Raw genomic sequence first — 19,971 nt, forward strand, 5'->3', positions numbered from 1 at the left:
TTGAACTCTGGGTCTGGGCACTGCCACCCTATTCCTTGAGCCAGAAGCCCACTTCCCAAATCCCACTGAAATTATTTCACTGTTTTTCTCTTTCTCTTTTTTTTTTTTGCCAGCCCTGGGCTTGGGCTCAGGGCCTGAGCACTGTTATTTCACTGTTTTAAGAGTGATTTTTGAATTTTGTTGCAGCAGGTAAATGACTATACTGTCACATTGTATTATTATTGTATTTATCTAATATATATTAGGCATCTGTTTGTGTTTTACTTTTTACAGATTTTAACCTTTTCTTCTGTTTACAGATGGTGTCATGTCCTGGGTGTAAGAAAATCCAGAGAAGCTATAGTTTTATCACAAATAAAAATTTTACCTATCTCATTTGAGAAGTCAGTAATGAGACACTAGAGAAAATAGAGAAAAGAAACAACCATGGGTGGGGAATATAGCTGTTCTAGCTGATCTGGACAAATAGCTTAATCCCATAGGACTTAATATAAGTTCTCAAAATACTTATACTATAGAGGCTCATGAGAGAAGGGGGTGAGATGGTTCATGTCAATAAAACCCAAAGTAAAAGTGAGAATGACTGTGTAGTCTACTTGTATACATATTGTAATAGAAGTCTGGAATCAATCTGAAGACCAGACAGGAGACTATTTTTCTACAATCTTTTATGCTACAATAATCAACTTTAGACTCTCACTGTGACCTTGCCATCATTCTTTCCAAAACATTCCAAGACCTTCATATTTCCAAAGACGATGAATTCCTTTGCTTTTATTCTTTTCTGAGCTTTCTGTGACAAATAACTGTTCTCTTTTGCTTTCTCTAATTAGTTCTTCATAGTCTTGTTTTTTTAAAAAGATCTTTTAACTTCTATTTCAATATTTATTTTCTCAAGAGCTTTAGATCATACTGTTATAGCTATAAATGCTTGGATTTTCTCATTCCTATTCAGAGGCCGCTACCACGAAGATGATGCACATGATCCAAATCTCTTTTTGAAGTCTGTGGTGCTCAGATTCACATAATGAATGCCTATAATTACATTGACTCCCTAGGCTGCTAAGTATACTAAAAGTACTTTGAATATAACATGTCCAAAACAAAACTCAGCATCTTTTCCAGAAAGCCTGTTATCTTGCCTGTAGTCAATAGTTTCTCATCATATTTTTTTAACAGAAAAGTAATCAGTCCAGATATTTTTTCTCTAAGTCCAGAAAAATACTGCCATTTTAAATTTCTTAATGTATCTCTGCTTTATTTATTCCTCATCACTGCCATAATTATTAAATTTATTTATTTTGTCTTCTCATGATTTAGAATTTTCTCCAGACAGAAAGAACATCCTAAATTGTCACAAATCTATCCTCCTAGGTAGTGATGGTGTCACACCTTCTGATCAACTCTCATGGTTCCTTATAGCTTAACTCATTTGCTGTGCTCACAGTACTGTTCGTATGTACCCTGTTATCTCTACTTGTTTTGTACATACCCTGTTATCTATGCCTTGTGCAATAATTTTAGCTTATGAAGTCCTTTGCAGTTACTAATGTGTGTCCCAAAACTGTGTTTAGCCTAAAGGTTCTACTGTACTGCAAGAATGGAGGGATTTCCATAATTAGGGAGGTTTATAAAAATGCCTCAAAGGAGTTAAACCACCATCTTACTGAACAAGTCTACATGGGCATCTTGACTCTCAGCTGGAAAGTAAGTATGTGGTAGCATTCTAATTTATAGAGGCCACAAATTAGTTTTTGTTTCATTGGAAGACTAATTTCTTTCCTCCACCCCCCTAAAAAAAAAGATACAGTGGGAAAGTGACGTGTTCGCCTGTGTGATGGTTTCAAGAATTTGCATAATTTTCCGTTCTCTGAAATGGCCCTGGGTGATTGCAGGAAGTTAAGTTCAACTTCTGCTCATTTCTCAGAGCACCTCTTTGGGAGCAGATCTCCCCTTTCCATTTAAATATCCCTCTCTTCTGAGACTGCTAACAGCAGGTACAGCTCTATTAGTAATCAGCTCTCTACCGTGGGTGCTTGTCTCACTCCTCCGTTAGCTCTTTGAAGACTAAGGCTAGTGGTAGACTTCCTATAGTTCTTATACAATATTTAGTAAGTGTGCACCAGACACTGTTAAGTGAAGAAATGAAAGATGGTAAGATGGCAAGTACAAGTTTTCATGAACAATGGCATCCTCAAGATTAACTAGGTCTATTTGTGTCACAAGACATATCAAGGTTTCTTTTTAACTTAATTGCAAGCATCATGCTAAGAACAGATTATATGTGTGTGGATCCATAGTATATACAAATTTGAATATGCATTCCTTTTAAAATAGAACCAGAATACCTGCCTATACAACCACATGAAATAATGTCTATGGAAGAGTTTTCTTTTACAGTTTCAATACTATAAACATACCATGTTATTCTTAATTATTTGCTTGAACACATAAAATTCTCTTTTTTTCCTACAACCAGGCTACAAATTCTACCATGAGATGCTTTGAGGAAAACATCTTGACAAATAGGAAGAAAGAAAAGCACAGAACATTTTTCAAAGCTATTGCATGATGTAATTTTACAAGTTGTAAGACAGTTTTATGCTTTCAAATTAAGCTCTCGGTTTCAGAAGAAAATGACAGAGAACCATTTGGCTCTTCAATCAGTCTTGTCTAATCCGAACCATCTATAATCTAAGCCAAAGAAATGACTGCATCCATTTTTCATCGAGCTTGAGAGTAGCTAAAATTACAGCTGAGGTCGTTTTCCTGATTAGACTCCTGGGTACTTTGGATAGCATGATTAAGGCCTATACTGCATTATTACTGTAAAAACTCACCTTGTTTTTGAATTCTTGACAGTGTGAATGATTTCCATTTCCCATCATTATGGTTTTGATTGCTGACAACGGAAGCGATACCTGAGCCTAGATCATAGCTGACTTTTATGTGGCCATCACTGAGCTCTACACTCATGAAATCTTTCTATTAATAAAGGAAAAATACATCAGTGAGTAGATACTCAGAGAAACATATGGGAATTCAATTCTTTATGGGGTCTATATTAGGATCTTACAGCTAAACTTCTGTGTAGCCTGCTCTGGAACACAAATACATTTTAGAAACAGAACTTGTATATTTTGTGAATCTTAGTGGGTCTGGTGTTATGGTGAAAATGGTTATAATTAAATTTCTAGGACATATTTTTTCTGACAGTAGTACAAAGTAGATTCATCTAAAATATATTGTACAAGAACAACAAAAAGCTATGTTCCCTGGAAGAATTTACTAAGAAATCTTGAGCTAAAATAAAAACAACAACGGCAACAAGGCCAAAGAACACCTAGAATCACCTTTCAAGTTAGAAAATAGGCACAGAGATTTGTTGCTACAGAATCCTATTTTGTGAAAAATATCTTTACTGGCTACTTTTCATGAAGGATTATATGAGGAGCTGTATTGAAATAATAGTACTTAAATTATACTTGTAATTAAAGTTACCAATGGAAAGATATAAGCGTTGTCTATATCCCCCATTCTCAGCAGCTACACAGCTATTCTATTCTTTATGCCCATGACTTATAATCGTTTTAGAATTCAACAAAAAGAAGCACACACATGTTCAATTCTGGGAAATGTGTGCATATGATTCTTACCAGATCTTGTGTGGCAAGATACATCAGGAGAGCACTTGATGAAAATGTCCGGAACTTGAACATGACGGTGGAGATGTTGGGATACCAGCGAATGGGGCGGCTAACCAATGCATAACCTTCTCCATCGAACTGAATAGTCCCCTCACTATCTTCCACCTGAGGACTGAAACAGAGACATTTCACATGAACTAAACTCGTGTACGTTGTCATTGTTCAATGCACTGAACTATCTTCTGAAGCTGGACTGCAAGCCCTTCTAGGGCAGGAAACACCTTAACTATACCTTCCATCCTCTAGCCTTGAGCTGAAGAGCTCAGGGACAGTGCCCAGGCCATGTTCAAACCCCATGATCCACTATATATCTATATAGCTATATATATTTATATCGTCCTGCTTCTCTTTACTACCACTTCCATGACCTTCTGTATATAACTTTTACCATGAGAACTCAATTGGATCTTGGTTTCAAAAACAGAATAAAACTCCATAATCTTTTAAATATCCAGCATATTTGTATTTTAATCAAATTTAATTAGATAAAATTATATTTAATGTGACTTTTCAGGCACCCAAGACAAATGAAGTTCTTTTTTGTATATCTCTGACAGATTAATCTTTCTGAAGCATACCAGTAGCTATATCCTTTCTATTTACTGTGGAATAAATAAAAATTTAAGGTCTTCTATAATAAATGTCTTACAAATGTCTTTTGCAGACTAAACATAGAGCTCCCCTATGACCCAGCAATTCCACTACTTGGCATTTACCCAACCATCCAGAAACAAGGGCACACTAAATCCACCAGCACAACGATGTTCATTGCAGCACTATTTACCATAGCAAAGATATGGAACCAACCCAGATGTCCCTCAGTTGATGAGTGGATCAACAAGTTGTGGTATTTGTACACAATGGAATTCTTATGCTGCTGTCAGAAGGAATGACATCGCCCCATTTGTAAGGAAATGGAAAGACTTAGAAAAAATCATATTAAGTGAAGTAAGCCAGACTCAAAGGAACATAGGCTCAGTGGCTTCCCTCATTTGCCATAGTCAGTAGAAGCCTTGGACTCTTCTAGCAGAGATTTGCAATAGAACAAAACCTAGATACATAAGGCCATACAGTATGATGCTTAATGAAAGGACCTCTAGGATATAGAAACAAAAGCCATATAATGAGTGATTGTCATCCTTAATGTACTATGTTATCTCTCATCTCTTTTGCTTTCCCTTGGTTATCCCATATTGTTACAGTATTTCACTTTGTTATATGATATATTGGATATATGCGTATTTGGTTATTTGAAATTGGATAGGAGAGGGGGGGAAAACAAGATGAGGGTGGGGGTGGGCGGGAGGGAAATGGGGACCAAGACATGAGAAAGGGTATCAATGTATGTGAAGTAATGCACCTTCCATCTGGCGAATGTAATGTAACCCTTCTATTAATTACAACAAAAATTATACGAAAAAAACCCCAAAAACCCCACAAATGTCTTTTGTTAAATATTCCCCAGTTACTTCTTTTCCATATCTTTAAAAATATTTCGTGCCGTTAACTTGTGCTTTTCTTAAAATGTGACAAATAGTTTTGGGGGAAAGAAAATAAAAGCCAAATAATACTAGAAGTTCTGCAAATTATTATTTTTTTCAAATAGCAGCATTTATGTTGGGACAGATCACTGCAAATTTATACAATGATATAATTAAAGCTTTCACAAAACAGTAACAATCCTAATGAAAATATTTTCACAGCTCAAAAAATACCTTAAAATTATTCAGAGTCAAGTATGGTGGATTAAGAATGTAATACCAGTTACATGGTAGATGGAGTTGAAGTCTAGCTCCTACATGGAAGCACATGAGACTGTCTATCAACAAATGAATATTGGGCACATCAGCCAGTCTCAGCATAGATGGAAGACTCTGCCTCAGAAATAGTCAATTGAAAAAGGAGCGGGAGGTATGGTTTGAGTGGTATAGTTCAGTGGTAGCCCTGAGTTCAACCCCTTCAAAAAACATACAAAAACCCTTAAAAATTACTTTTAATCAACTACTTTACTAATCTGTTCAGTTGTGGGATTTGAATTCAGGGCTTGAGTGATATCCCTGAGCATTTTTGCTCAGGGCTAGCACTCTACCACGTTGAAGCACAGCTCTACTTCAGGTTTTTAGGTGGTCAGTTGGAGATCGGTGTCTCAGAGACTTCCCTGTCTGGGTTGTCTTCAAACTGTAATCCTCAGATCTCAGTTTCCCCAAGGAGATAGGTGTGAGCCACCAGAACCCAGCTTGAATTTCTTTGCTAAATATGGAACTTCATCTTAAAAGGAAAAGTGTGAGGATATTTGGTGACAAGAAATATAAGAAAGGGCTGACTGCTGAGCAACAGATGTGATGAAAATACATAATGACAGAGAACTGGGCAATTACCATTTCAAGACAGTATTAGGTCAAGGCAAACTGATGGCTATAGCAGAGGCAAAATAGCAGTTTGTTGGGCTGCGTTGTGAGAACAGCACTCTTGATTTTAATGCTTTCAGCTTGTTGGATTACTTCATACTTACCCTTATGTTGTAATGGTGCAAAACACTGATATTTTGGGGAGGACCTAGATAAACCTCATATCCAAATTGGTCTCTTCCTTGCCAATCCTGTCTAGCCAAGTTTCCACTTGTTGTTTAATGAATGCAGAACATTGTTACTGTCTGTGGTCTCTCAGAGTAAAATCACCCTCCCAGTCCACTCCACCTCCTAACTCTCTTAGGGATCTCTCTCTCTCTCTCTCTCTCTCTCTCTCTCTCTCTCTCTCTCTCTCTCTCTCTCTCTCTCTCTCTCTCTCTCTCTCTCCCTCCTCCTCCCTCCCTCCCTCCCTCCCTCCCTCCCTCCCTCCCTCCCTCTCTCTCTCTCTCTCTCTCTCTCTCTCTCTCTCTCTCTCTCTCTCTCTCCCCCTCCCTCTCCCTCCTCCCCTCTGTCTCTTTTTCTCTCTTTCTCTTTTGTTTTTGTCTATTGTGCAACTTGAACTCAGGGCCTAGGTGCTCTCTGGTGCTTAAGGCTAGCACTTTACCATGTTGAGCTACAATGCCATTTCCATTTTGTGTGTGTGTGTGTGTGTGTGTGTGTGTGTGTGTGTGTGTGTGTGTGTGTGGTTAAATTGGAGATAAGAGTCGCACAGGGACTTTCCTGTCTGGACTGGCTTTGAACCATGATCCCCAGATTTCAGCCTCCTTAGTGGCTAGAATTACAGGCGTGAGCCATGGGTGCCCAGTTTCAGTGGGCTCTCAAGCCATGATAAGTCCAGCCCCAAATGTCACTTCTACAAAGCACATATTGATGCGTTTAACTCTGTATGAGCAATCGTAGTATATTCCATACACTGTGAAAGGGATTTTTATTATGCTTTGTATTTTTATTAGTAATATTTTTCTCCCTTTCTAGTGATAAACTTTTTGATGTCTGAGACTGGATTAGAGTCATCCTGCTATTATGAAGTTGCAAGTGTGAGACTTTGTGAACTATGACTATCTAGGAAGATTCCTAGAGTTATATTAATTCAAATAGCATGTTATATTAGAAGTGCAAGACCTTTGAAGAATTATTAGTGAGATTACAGTCTGACATAATTGTACTATTGAAGGAACATGGTATGTTTTAGGTGTTTTGTTGGTACTAGACCTAAAAACTTTTTAGCTTAGAAATTACCAAAGAAGCACTTAGGAAAAGTTGGAATTTCATGTAAGCCAGACTGGCCTCCAACTTGTATTTTTCTTGCTGCTGCCTCTTCCTCTGCTTCCCCGCCTCCTCCGCCTCCTCCATCTCCTTCTCCTCCTCCTCCTCCTCCTCCTCCTCCTCCTCCTCCTCCTCCTCCTCCTCCTCCTCTTCCTCCTCCTGAGTGCTGACACTCCAGGCCTGTGTCAGAATATCTGGCTATGATATCATTGTTTGGTTGTATTGCCCAATTTTGACACGCAATCTTCCCTAGTAGATCTTTTAAAAATATTTTTAAAAATCTTTTTTCATATATTTTTATTGTGATTAATAGAAGGGTTACATTATATTCACCAGATAGAAGGTGCATTACTTCACATACATTGATACCCTTTCTCATAACATGGTCCCCATTTCCCTCCCCCCCCACCACTCATGTTGTTTTCCCCCCTTCCCTATCCAATTTCAAATAACCAAATCAAGCATATATAGAATATATCAGATAACAAGGTGAAATACTGTAACAATATGGATAACCAAGGGACAGCAAAAGAGATGAGAGATAACATAGTACATTAAGGACAACAATCACTCATTATATGGCTTTTGTTTCTATATCCTGGAGGTCCTTTCATTTAGTGTCATACTGTATGGCCTTATGTATCTAGGTTTTGTTCTATTGTAAATCTCTGCTAGGAGAGCCCAGGCTCTGATTTAAAATTCCAGGTCTGGCAAAATAATAAAAGACTTGGAAGATAAAGCTTTTAAAAGAAGTAGTTTGATATGAGGCCATATAGTATGACGCTAAATGTAAGGACCTCCAGGATAAAGAAACAAAAGCCATATGAGTGATTGTTGTCCTTAATGTACTATGTTATCTCTCATCTCTTTTGCTGTCCCTTGGTTATATCATATTGTTACAATATTTCACCTTGTTATCTGATATATTTTATATATGCTTAATTGGTTATTTGAAGTAGGAGAGGGTAGGAGGGAAATCAAGTTGTGCGGGGTCAGGGGGGAAAAATGGGAACCATGACATGAGAAAGGTAATATTTGTGAAGTAAATGTTGAATATAATGTAACCCTTCTATTAATTACAATAAAATATATGAAAAAAGTAGTTTGGAATTATTTTTTTTCTATGAAAAAGATTTCTTTATTTCTTGAGAATTAAGTGTAAAGTTTACTCTATTACATCAGTGATGGATTTGGGTTTTAGAAATAGAGTTCTCCACAAATTAAAAACAAAACTGTATAAACTATTTGCCACCTCTAAGTATATGAATCATATACCTGGATTCATATGAATCTTCCAGGTATTTAATGTATAGTTTATAGCTGTTTATTAATTTTTGTTGTTCTAAAATTTTATTATGAAGTAGTTATACAAAGAGGTTATAATTTCATAAATTATGCCAGGAATATAATGCATCTTGATCACTGTAAGCCTTTACATTTTTTTCTCCCATTATTCTCCCTCTTATTCCTACCTTCAAGTTCTAGTTTTACATAATGCACATTTAATAGAATGATTGCATTTGCTCTCCCGATTGTCCTCCATTCCTGTCCCTCCCCCCAAACAAGTTTCCACTCCCCAGTATTTATTGCAATGAAATTATCTGAGTGGTTCTACATTTTGTAGGAGAAACCATCTACTTTTAATGATCTTCTATTCAAGTTTATATAAAATCTTCATTATTTTTCTATGACTTGTATGACTTAAATCTTTTCAAATTCCTGCTGTGTTAGATGTTGTCTTATAATTGATGATAAGTATTGTGATACTTCCTCTTGCCCTGTCCTTTCTGGAAGAATCCCAGGGACCCATGTTTTTTTTCTTGGAAGCACTTGATATGTCAATCTGAAATGGCCTGTAGGAGATGAAACCTGAGCTAAGGCTGTAAATTTATGCCTAATCAGTTTAGGGAGTACTCTCTTTATGAAATAATAATTATGACCCCAAGATATTCCCAGATAAGCAAAACCCCATGGACATGCAGGGACACTAGCATAGAAAGAGGTCGTAATCTTAATTGTCTGTGGTCCAAATTTCTTGCCTTTGAAAAATTATACAAAACATATAACCAGGGGAAAGAGAGCTGTGACATTGTCCAAAGAAGAAACCTACTCATTACCTGACTTATGGAATGGTAACCCACCCCCAAGACACCTTAATAATAACAATGAAATTAATTAAAAATAAAATAAACTGTAGAATAAGTACCGCTAGGGGCACCTCCATGGACCTTTGGAAATGCTTATGCAAATAATAGGACTTGAGATTTTCTCAGTTTCTGGTAACTCCAACTCTGAGTATAATCATTTCAAGCAGCTTCTCACCAAAACAGAATATTGCATAACATAAAGAAAAATCTGTGGTACACAAGACAGACCTTAAGAAAGTTCTCATATTTACTAACCTGACAGTACATCCTTTACAGTCTCCTTCTTTTTCTCGAAAGTTCCACAAACCTATAGGTTTACTGTCAAAGTATGTCTCTCCCATACAGCCAGTGAATGTAATCACACGTACAGCATCAGCCTTCTGCAGAGAGAGAAAGAGACAGAGAGAGAGAAAGAGAGAGAGAGAGAGAGAGAGAGAGAGAGAGAGAGAGAGAGAGAGAGAGAGAGAGAGAGAGGTAGAGAGAGGTGATATTTAGAATCTTGCAAAAACCTTGCAGTATCTGTGACAACTATAACTAGCAGAAGCTAGAGTAGTTATTATTCATTCTTTCTGATAGTCTTATTTTTCCCCATACTTTCCTTTCAACCATATTATATTCTATTTTCACATTTCTTCTACCACGGCTCAACAAAAGGAGGACAGTTCAAATATTTCATCAATAGTCTTTGGTTATGTTTTTTAAAGTATAGTACCTCAGAAGGAGTTGCAGTTATTATTATATGTACCAACTCCAATAGTAAATACAATCTGCCTGAGGTATTCACAGTTGTCTCCAGGACACCTAAAAATGCCACAGTTCTTAGATTCAGAAATTCCCTCTATTAAATGAGAGTAGTATTTGTTCGGCATTTGCACATATTTTCATATAGTTTAAAGCAGCTCTGAATCACTTAGAAGGCCTAATGTAATGTAAAAGCTATGAAAATAGCTGCTATGCAATATTTCAGAATCAATAGTGACAAAAAAGCTACTCATTCAGTACAAATGCAATATTATTTTTTGACTCTGAATATTTTTATTCTTGGCTGGATGGATCTGAATGTGGGAAAGCCATGGAAACAGAAAGCCATTTTCTACCTTATGACCTAGGCTAGGTGGTAAACTTCTTGGTGACATTTATTTTTTTCTTTCTTCTGTCTGCAACACAGGACTTTTTTTTTTTTTTTGCCAGTGCTGGGGCTTAAACTCAGGGCCTGAGCACTGTCCTTGGGCTTTCTCAAGGCCTGAGCTTTCTCTATCACTTGAGCCACAGTATATCACTTGGCCTTTTCTGTATATGTGGTACAAAGGAATTAAACCCAGGGCTTCATGCATGCTGGGCAGGCACTATACCAGTAGGGCACACTCCCCGTCTCAACACAGGACTCTAATGAGATGACTTAGTGTCCTGGGCTCAGTGCTGGCACAGAACAGGTAACTATTAAGCATTATTGCAAGTTTCCTTTTCTTTCTTTTTTTTTTTGGCAAATTTGGGCCACATGACATGGAATAATTTTCTTTTGAGATCACAAGAAAGGTACTCACTGAAGACACAAAGCAGAGGAGGACATTTACTTAGAAATTACCTTGTGATAGTGCATCGTTAAGCCTTTCTATTTCCATTCATAGCCAGGCAGGCTACAGTTTAAGACAATGGAAAAAAAGACAGCAACTTTGTAAGATGAGAACCATAGAAAGGCTGTGCATCTGGTTTCTATCTCTAGAACCAGGCCATCTCTATATGTGTTTTGTGCTAATCTGCTCCAATCCTTATCTAAGCTTGGTACAAACCATAGTCACAAAGAAAGAATGAGACTCATTTCACCCTAGAGAAGCTTGTAGTTTAACCAACAATTCTTTTAGCTAAATTCCATGTCCTGGTATCTGTAACTTTAGAAATTATTTGCCAAAGCTAATCCATATTTACTGCAATTATCTGGAATATAAAATAGACTGGATTTTAGAAAAAAAAAAGGTATGAAGATGGTCAAAGAAAAGTTGCCAATTTGTAGTTAAGTTCATTTTGAGCACGTCAGCATCCATACATTCTATTGCTGGGGTTACGAAGAATGCTAATGAGAGGTCAGGCCTGTCTTTGGCTCTCTCCTTCATCAGCTGACATCTCTTACTTTCCCACAGACTGATTTTCCTACTTGTGGATTTCACTTTTTTGTGTGCGTGCCTCCTTGCATGCTAAAATGCTACACTTGAGAAATTTGCCTGTTTGTCTGAATTTTCATCAGCAAACCCTGTTTTCATTTTTGGGTTCCTATTCTAGCATGGCAGGAACATCAAAATTCTTCGCCAAATTGATTTTTGAAGGTTGTCCAAAGATTTCCTTTTATTGAAGTCACTTCTTTTGTGCCACTTCCATCTGACATGGGCATAAGAAGACCTGCTTAAGGTGAAACAGAAGGCATGTCTACCATGCTTTTGCATTTATTGTACATTTTATACATATCTTGTCTCTCCTCGTTGTGGCAGTCATGCAGCATCATTAGGAATAGAGACTCTGGTGCTTGGTAACCCATGTTCAAGTCTCAGAGGGGTCACAAAGTACTGTGTGACATCGGTCACCATCATTTCTCACTTCCTCAAATTCATTATCTAGCAATGAGGAGGGTAGTAATATATATACCGCGAGAGTCTGAATATCTTGTGTCCTCCCAAAATTCTTATACAGAAATCTTAATCCCCAAGACAATAAGATGAGGAGACAGGGACATTAGGAAGTGATTAGATCATGAAGGTTGGAACTCCAAAAAAATGGGATTGTGTCCTTATAAGAGAGCTCTCAAGGAACTAGTCATCCTTCCTAGCATGTCAGGACAGCGAAGAACTAGGTCTTTCTTCTGGCACCTTTCGGCCTTCTTCAATCAACTTGGTCTTGGATTTGTCAACCTCCATTGTTGATTATCAGCTACTCATATTTAGGGAATTTTTGCTATCATTGCCCAAATAGACTTAGGTCATGTCTTTTGGAGATTAAATGAGTTAATTCGTAAAACTATCCGGTAGCATTGCTTAGCACACATGAAGGATTATAAATATGTTTCTGAAATTTATGTTTCTTTTGGTGATTAATTGGAGATAAATGTCTCATGGACTTTATTGCCTTGTCTGGCTTTGAACCTTGGCTCTCCTGAGTAGCTAGGGTTAGGGGTGTGAGCCATTGGTACCCAGTTCAAACGTATTTTTTTGCCATACTTTTTAGTAAAGAAAATTGAAGCTTGAATTCAAATCCACAGTGGGTCATATTTTAGAAAGTGATAGAGAAGGAGACCTACTCTGGATTTGAATTCAAAATTCATGGTTTTTGTGGTACAGGACACCTCTTTATTATTATTTTTTTTTTATTTTTTTTGCCGGTCCTGGGCTTGGGCTCAGGGCCTGAGCACTGTCCTTGGACTTTCTCAAGGCTTAGCACTCTACCACTTGAGCCTCAGCACCACTTCCAGCTTTTTTCTATGTATGTGGTACTGAGGAATCGAACCTATGTCTTCGTGCATGCTAGGCAAGCACTCTACCACTAGGTCAAACTCCTGGCCCCAGGACACCTCTTTTATATTTATCTTTCTGGGAAACAGAGAAAGTTGTCAATAGGGCTCATTTTATTATATACATTATTCATTGTTGAAAATGAGGATGATTTCTATATACAAGCATGAAATCAGTTTCCATATTTTAGAGTCATATCTCATACCGCAAATGAATAGAACTACCTTTTCCCATAAGAAGGTTATGTTTTCGTAAGCTTGAGGTTACCCTGGCTTTTCATATTTTCCAACTAATCTCATCCAGAGTGATTTTGACAAGTCCAGGATTATCCATTATATTTGGTTGTGCTCTTGCATCTCACCCACAGGTTGCTTTTCAATACCTAATTCCATTTAATCAACATAAGCTTCTTTAAAATGTGGGCACTATGTGATTTGAAATGCACAAGGACCTATCATAAAGCAATTATGAATATTAAGTGCTTTATTCTCTAAGAATGGGAAGAGAAACTTGAAAACTTTTAGAAACAAGATCATGATTTGAAAGCTTATGGCCCTTGTAATATTTCCCAAGCTATTCATAAATCTTTTAATTAGATGTGAGTATGATTTGCACAGCACTTCATATTTATTCATCATAAACAAATTCACAATATGAGTTATATTTAAAAAACACTTTGCTCTTGACGAAGCTAAAACAAGAATGACAACCACTTGCTGGAATGATGAGGGAAAAGAAACTGCTTAAAAGTCAATGCACTCAGGGTTGCAAACAGGGTACTTCCATAATTGAATCTTCACAATGCAAAGGAAGATCTTGCTCAAAACACATTCATGTCTTCTTAAGGACAAAGCAAACAGGGCCCAAATTTCTGTAGAGCTTTATTATATATTTTATCGTGGTTTATAATGATGAAATACAACAGGAAAAAACCATATTACCTTTATTTTCCCAGTCAAACCACCAACAAACAGCATTGCGTTTGCATCCACATCTAGAATGGTGTACCCTGGAGGAGAGGCGGAATGGTACGTGCTGGGCAATATACTGGCTTTCGGTCCATCAAGGGCTCTTACAGAAATAGATCCATTTCTGCCCGTTCTTCAAGGTGCATGTTGAAATAAGGGGGGAGAAAAATGGAGATAATATGTATTTCTTTCTGTTCATTTCAGGCTTAAATGATGCAAAGCACAAGGGTTGTTTTGGAAAACTAAATATTTAAGTTTCAAACTTGCCAGATTCATTCTAAACTTTCCTGGGCATTTAGGGTCTCTTTCACTCAGGACTAGAGAAACCATGTTTATTAACAGGAATGACACATGGTCATGAAAATCTGGGCCATGATTGACTGTTTTTCAATATATGCAACCTAAACAAGTTTTTAAATTTTAATTTTTTTAATCACATTTGTTGCAGAAAGTAGACCCCAAATCAGCCACATTTTTTTTTTTTTTGGTCATGGGGCTTGAACTCAGCCTGGGCCCTGTCCCTGAGCTCTTCAGCTCAAGGCTACCCCCCTACCCTTGAGCCAAGCCCCTCTTCCCCATTTTCTAGAAGTTAATTGGAGATAAGAGTCTCAGGTCCTTTTGTGCCTGGGCTGGCTTTGAAACTTGATCCTCAGATCTCAGCATCCTGAGTAGCTAGGATTACAGGCGCAGCCACATTTTTGTAGCATAAACTGTTTAACTTCTCCTAAAAGTATTTATGATACCTTAGATCCAAATTTGCTGAAGTCATGTTCTTGGATATTCTACTTTACAGTTTAGTATATTATATATATATATTTATTCTTCATATATATATTCTTTGGAGTTTTATATACAAGTTGAGGTTCACTTTTAAATTTAATTAACAGAATCTGGATAACTATTATTATTTTAGTTTGCTTTATTTTCTCTTTCTGAGTGATTTATTTCCATGAATTGTTAAAGATGAGAATCTGGTCTGCCTGTCACAACAAAAGTTTGGTTTCACATTTCTTCCTTGCTGTCTCATTTTGGCAAATGTTATATTTTTTGAGGGGGTACGGGGAAGTGAAATGCATGGGAAGAAAAGAATGAATTTATCAACTAAAATTCTACTTTAACTCTTTGGATAGAATTCTACTTTGTGAGAAAAAAATGTCCTTAAACTCAGCTGTCATCACACCATCACATAGGCAAGCATGAACTTTCCTCTCTTTGTCTTGGTCTTTCTCTCTCTCATATACACATATAAATAAAAGACACTTTTAGTGAATATCTTAAAAGGGAACTAAAACTATTGCTTTTCATTAAATTTTCTTATAAAGTTTTTGTTGTGGAGAAATTTAGATATAGAAAACCAAAATGGGTCTCTATGTTCCCGTCATGTAGATTTGAAAATTACAGATTCTTTTTTTAATATAATTTTTTATTGTGATTAATAAAAGGGTTACATGATATTTGCCAGATAGAAGGTGCATTAATTCACATACATTGATACCCTTTCACATGTCTTGGTACCCATTACCCTCCCCCCACCCCCGTCTTGGTTTTCCCCCCTTCCCTATCAAATTTCAAATAACCAAATACAAATAAATTCAATATATCAGATAACAAAGTGAGATACTATAACAATATGAGATACCCAAGGGACAGCAAAGGAGATGAAAGATAACTTAGTACATTAAGGACAACAATCATTCGTTATATGAAATTACGGATTCTTTTGCCTCCTTTTTTTTTTTTTTGGATCAGCTTCTCTTATAGATCTAGATTCTTAACCTGAGCATTTAACTCTTATATGCTTCAGTTTAATAGGGATTGGAGCACTGGAAAAATAAAAGAGAATGAGAAGCAATTACTGAGGAGAGAAATGATTCTATCTGTGATCTGGATGGTTTTATAATTGTGAAATTATAAAGTTATCAGTTCAATTTCCTGTCAATTCCTATTTTAAGTAGTGTGGACCAAACTTATTACACATGGATGCTGGTGTTTGACACTACACATATCTGAAGGCATAGTTGCTATGTAAACTAAAAGAGGAGCTGTGTCTACCAAAAATAAACATGAACAACTGTTCTTGTATTTTGTCCTCATTCAATAAGTACTATTGTTTTTAACTGAGGCAAGATGACTGAAAACTATCACCACTACACCCATTTCTACCCTCTTATCCTAAAGGGTCAGAAATGGATGGGTCAGCTCTGGCCAGTAATCTAACAGGTATGCCAAATATACTCCTTCCCACACATTTATACATGTACATAGAATATAAAAATCACACACATGTGCATACATTTATACACAGCTACCATGCTGAAATGGAAATTGGCATTTTTTTCAAGATGGAACCTGAATTCAAGATAGTATCATTTAATTATCTTAAGTAAGTTACCTTGATGCTTCAATACGATACCAGGATGAGTCATCAATAGTCAAGTCTGGATATTCCACACGCCCAACTCCAGATCCAACATCCCACAGGAAACTTACTTTGCCTTTACGCATTTCTATAGCCAGAAAGTCAATCTGGTACGGAGAAATATGAAAAGCAATATATAGATATATTAATATAGATATAGATATAAAGCATTGTGAAGGAGGCCAGTGAAATACTTTTCAACAGATGCTTTTCAACAAGTAAAACAGGGCCGGGAGTTTGGCCTAATGGTAGAGTGCTTGCAAAACAAAAGGGTTAAGAATTGTACATAGTTTACACCAACGACACAGACATTTTTGAGGGGCATCTATGATTTCTAACTGAATGACCCAGAGTGTTCTATATAAATAACAAATATTATGTCATTAATGGTCTATTAAAACTCTTATTTAGAAGGTACACACACATGTAAAATGAAGTTATTCAAGTGGAAAAGGCAATAACTTTGTGTGAGTCATATATTCAAAAAAGTTAGAAGGGTTTTAGTGTTTGAAAGTTTAGTGTACAATTCGCTTCTTTTCTTCATTTCAGTAACATGGAAATTTATTATCATTCTTTGTGAAGAAAAAACCTTACTCTTATTTTGCTTTCTTCTTAAATAGCTAGATCTCAAAATATACTGAAAAATGAAAGTAATAAGTAGGTAGAACTTGGAAAGCTGATATGTGACTGGAGTCCATACATTTTTCCAAGTCTCAAGATGAACCTCTGACAGAACATACAAGTAGCCTAAAGAAAAATGAACTATTAGACTTACGAATTTGGCACTTCCGAGGTAAAAAAGGAGGTTGTCAGCAACAGCTGTTTTGACATTAACAATAATATTATTGTAGCTTCCTTTCTTGATTTCTGGCTTGTATGTTCGAATGCAGTCACCTCCCGAGGACACAGATACTTTGATCTTCAAAAAGAACATGGTAAAAAGACCTTAGATTATATCTCTTAGAAAGCTTGAAGTAGTTCACAAACAAACACAATGGCATCATCATTTTTTCTTTGAAGTTATTCTTCCATCATCAAATAGTGTCATTAAATTTCTATATCTGGATACCATTATGCACATTAACGAAGACCCATTTTTTACGTATCTTGACAATGAACTGATCACAGTTTCATGTTTTGTTATCAGGCTACTAGTTTTGAAGCATGTAACTAAGAAATTCTTATCTTCATACCTTTCTCCTTTATAGGGCTTTTCAAAAGGGGATTTTGAAAGTAAGAAACTAAGAGAAGACATTCTTCGTTGAGGTTAATGAAAATTTAGAATTCAGATTTCAATGATTTTTGGTATAGAGTAACAAGTCATTTTTCTCTTAGTTTTCTAGAGGAAATTACCACCCTTATGCATTCATATAGTCAAAAGAGACTAGATTTTGTTCTAGATGTTCTAACAATAAGAATATTAATCATTCCTCTCAGAACATATACATTTCAGAATGAAATTATACTTTTATATTAAGTCATCAGGAAATGAAATGGAAATTATTTCCAGTGACTCTCACCACTACTGATATAGTTAACAGCACCCTTTTTGTTTGAATTGTACTTTAAGAATTACTAAAAATTGCTAAGGAAGGAATTCCTATGTGAATAGAATGCCTCTTTTCATACCAATTTTTACTTGCATTCAGAGAGCCGTCTTTCAACCACAAAATAACAAGATTTGATTATTCAATTTAATTTCCTTTGGATCAGGTACAAAATCACCATTGAAGGGGCATTTTCAGGACAGCAATGTAACTGGTTGGACTCTGAAAGAAGTTATTAGTTTGCTGATTGATGGTACTAGACAGGAGGCTGAGAGAAGGGAAGAGGTAAAACTTCTTTTGCTATGGGCATAAAAGCCCAGTTTTAGCAAGCCTATTGCCCCTTACTTGACATGAATGCCCATTTTCTCATTTGTTCAGGCACTTTATGCTGCTTCTACAGTTTGTACTGTTGGAAGAAACCAACTAGCATTTCTGTTGCTCTTTTGGAAGGCTGGTGTAGACCCTAAACAAGATAACCTCATTTACCAAACTGGTTTCTAAATTATGATCATACAAGGACCACACAACTCCAACTGTTTCATTCAAGTCTGAATGTACGGAATGCCTTCTCCAAGGAGGATGAAAATTATACCAAAAAGAGGCTAGATGCAAAATGATTCATATTGTAAAGGGAAAATCAAGGAGGGATGGGATTCTGTCCTGATCAACAGGTAAATTCCTATATATGTGGGAACTTCTGGGCATTTTCTATACCTACAGACCTTCCATAGTCATGCATTTGTATACTGCTTTTGCCTCACCTGATCTGCTTGTCAAAATGCATCTCTATAATCAAGAGACTGCTCTGGAAAGAAACAAAGGGGATTTCCTCATAAATAGGAAGAGGGGAAATTCTGGAGCCCTGGGGATGTTGGACTGGATCTGGAAAGATATTGTACAAGCTTATTTCTTAGACTTGTTTCCTATCCTGTTTGACCTCTCCAGGAACGGCCTACTGAAGGTTCAGAACTAGGTGTCATGTCTGGTTCACAGAGTACTTGCTCTCAAGAAGTACCATTGGTATGTGATTTTTAGTCAGAAGATGGATTTCCCCTCCTGAATACAATACTGAGAAGTTGTGAGTCAAGATGAATTACCTGAACCAGGACCTGGACCACTTTTCTTCTAAATGTTAAGAGTATAAAGCAGATGTATAATGGGAGTCGGCAGGTGTATGATAGAATAGCAGCTATGAAGAGTTATGCCAGCACTTGAAGATGAAAAGGAGAAAGCACCATATAGAAAGACCATCTAGCAGAGGGCAAGTAGAAAAAATACAGTCCTTGGATATTTTAATGTTCAGGAAAAGGTGTGGGAAACAGCGAGTTTCTAGGAATTCGCAGCCAGTGAAGCAAAACTGTTGTGAGAGATCTTGCCACTGAGAAGAGGCTATAAGTGTCACTGATATCTTAAGAGGCTGAAAGAGAAGAAGAAATCAAGATATGACTGCAGTTCAGAAGAAGAAAGAAATAACCGACTCTGCTCCATTATCACTGGTAGGAAGCATAACAGGGCTTGGGGTGTAGTCAAAAGTAAGCATGTGTTCTTTATTTCATCTTCAGCTTGGCTGTTAGGCTATATTCTGACTAATTGAATGAAAAATCAAGTGTGCTTGTTTCAGCATCACAGATAATATTCCTCATTTATTGTTGTGAAATGAAATGAATGGATGCAGATGGAATACAGGACTATTTCATTGAGAGACAAATTTCACTTCTAGGTTACACACACCTGGGAGAAACAATGTAAGCTTATCCTAAGATAGATGGCAGAGCTCCAGTTCTGAATTTGCAGTGAACTGATGAAAGTCCAAGCAAGAAAATAGCTGAAGAGAATAGTCACTTTTAAACTAAGGATACTAAATACTACTAGAATTTATACTAATTGATTTCATGATATACTCCTATTTGGTTTGCTTTTTTGGTTTTTGTTTAAGACAGGGTCTCACTACATAGCCCAGGCTGGCCTCAAATCCAAGAAATTCCTTGGACTCCTGAGTGTGAGGATTACAC

General features: G+C 36.7%; 1 protein-coding gene across 1 annotated transcript in view; it reads right to left on the reverse strand.

The window, feature by feature from the left end:
- The window catches only part of Lama2 (laminin subunit alpha 2), a 392,099-nt gene that overhangs the window by 43,219 nt on the left and 328,909 nt on the right, over positions 1 to 19,971 (reverse strand). Inside the window, exons 46-51 of the mRNA XM_090337749.1 lie at positions 17,188 to 17,331; positions 16,386 to 16,519; positions 13,967 to 14,126; positions 9,784 to 9,908; positions 3,657 to 3,819; positions 2,841 to 2,985 (exon numbers count right to left, since the gene is read on the reverse strand). Of these exons, the coding sequence (XP_090193875.1) occupies positions 2,841 to 2,985; positions 3,657 to 3,819; positions 9,784 to 9,908; positions 13,967 to 14,126; positions 16,386 to 16,519; positions 17,188 to 17,331 (871 nt within the window). The remainder of the gene's footprint in view (positions 1 to 2,840; positions 2,986 to 3,656; positions 3,820 to 9,783; positions 9,909 to 13,966; positions 14,127 to 16,385; positions 16,520 to 17,187; positions 17,332 to 19,971) is intronic.

Source organism: Megascapheus bottae, chromosome 8 (genome assembly GCF_031878675.1).
Source record: "Megascapheus bottae isolate mThoBot1 chromosome 8, mThoBot2.hap1, whole genome shotgun sequence".
Classification (NCBI taxonomy): Eukaryota; Metazoa; Chordata; class Mammalia; order Rodentia; family Geomyidae; genus Megascapheus; species Megascapheus bottae.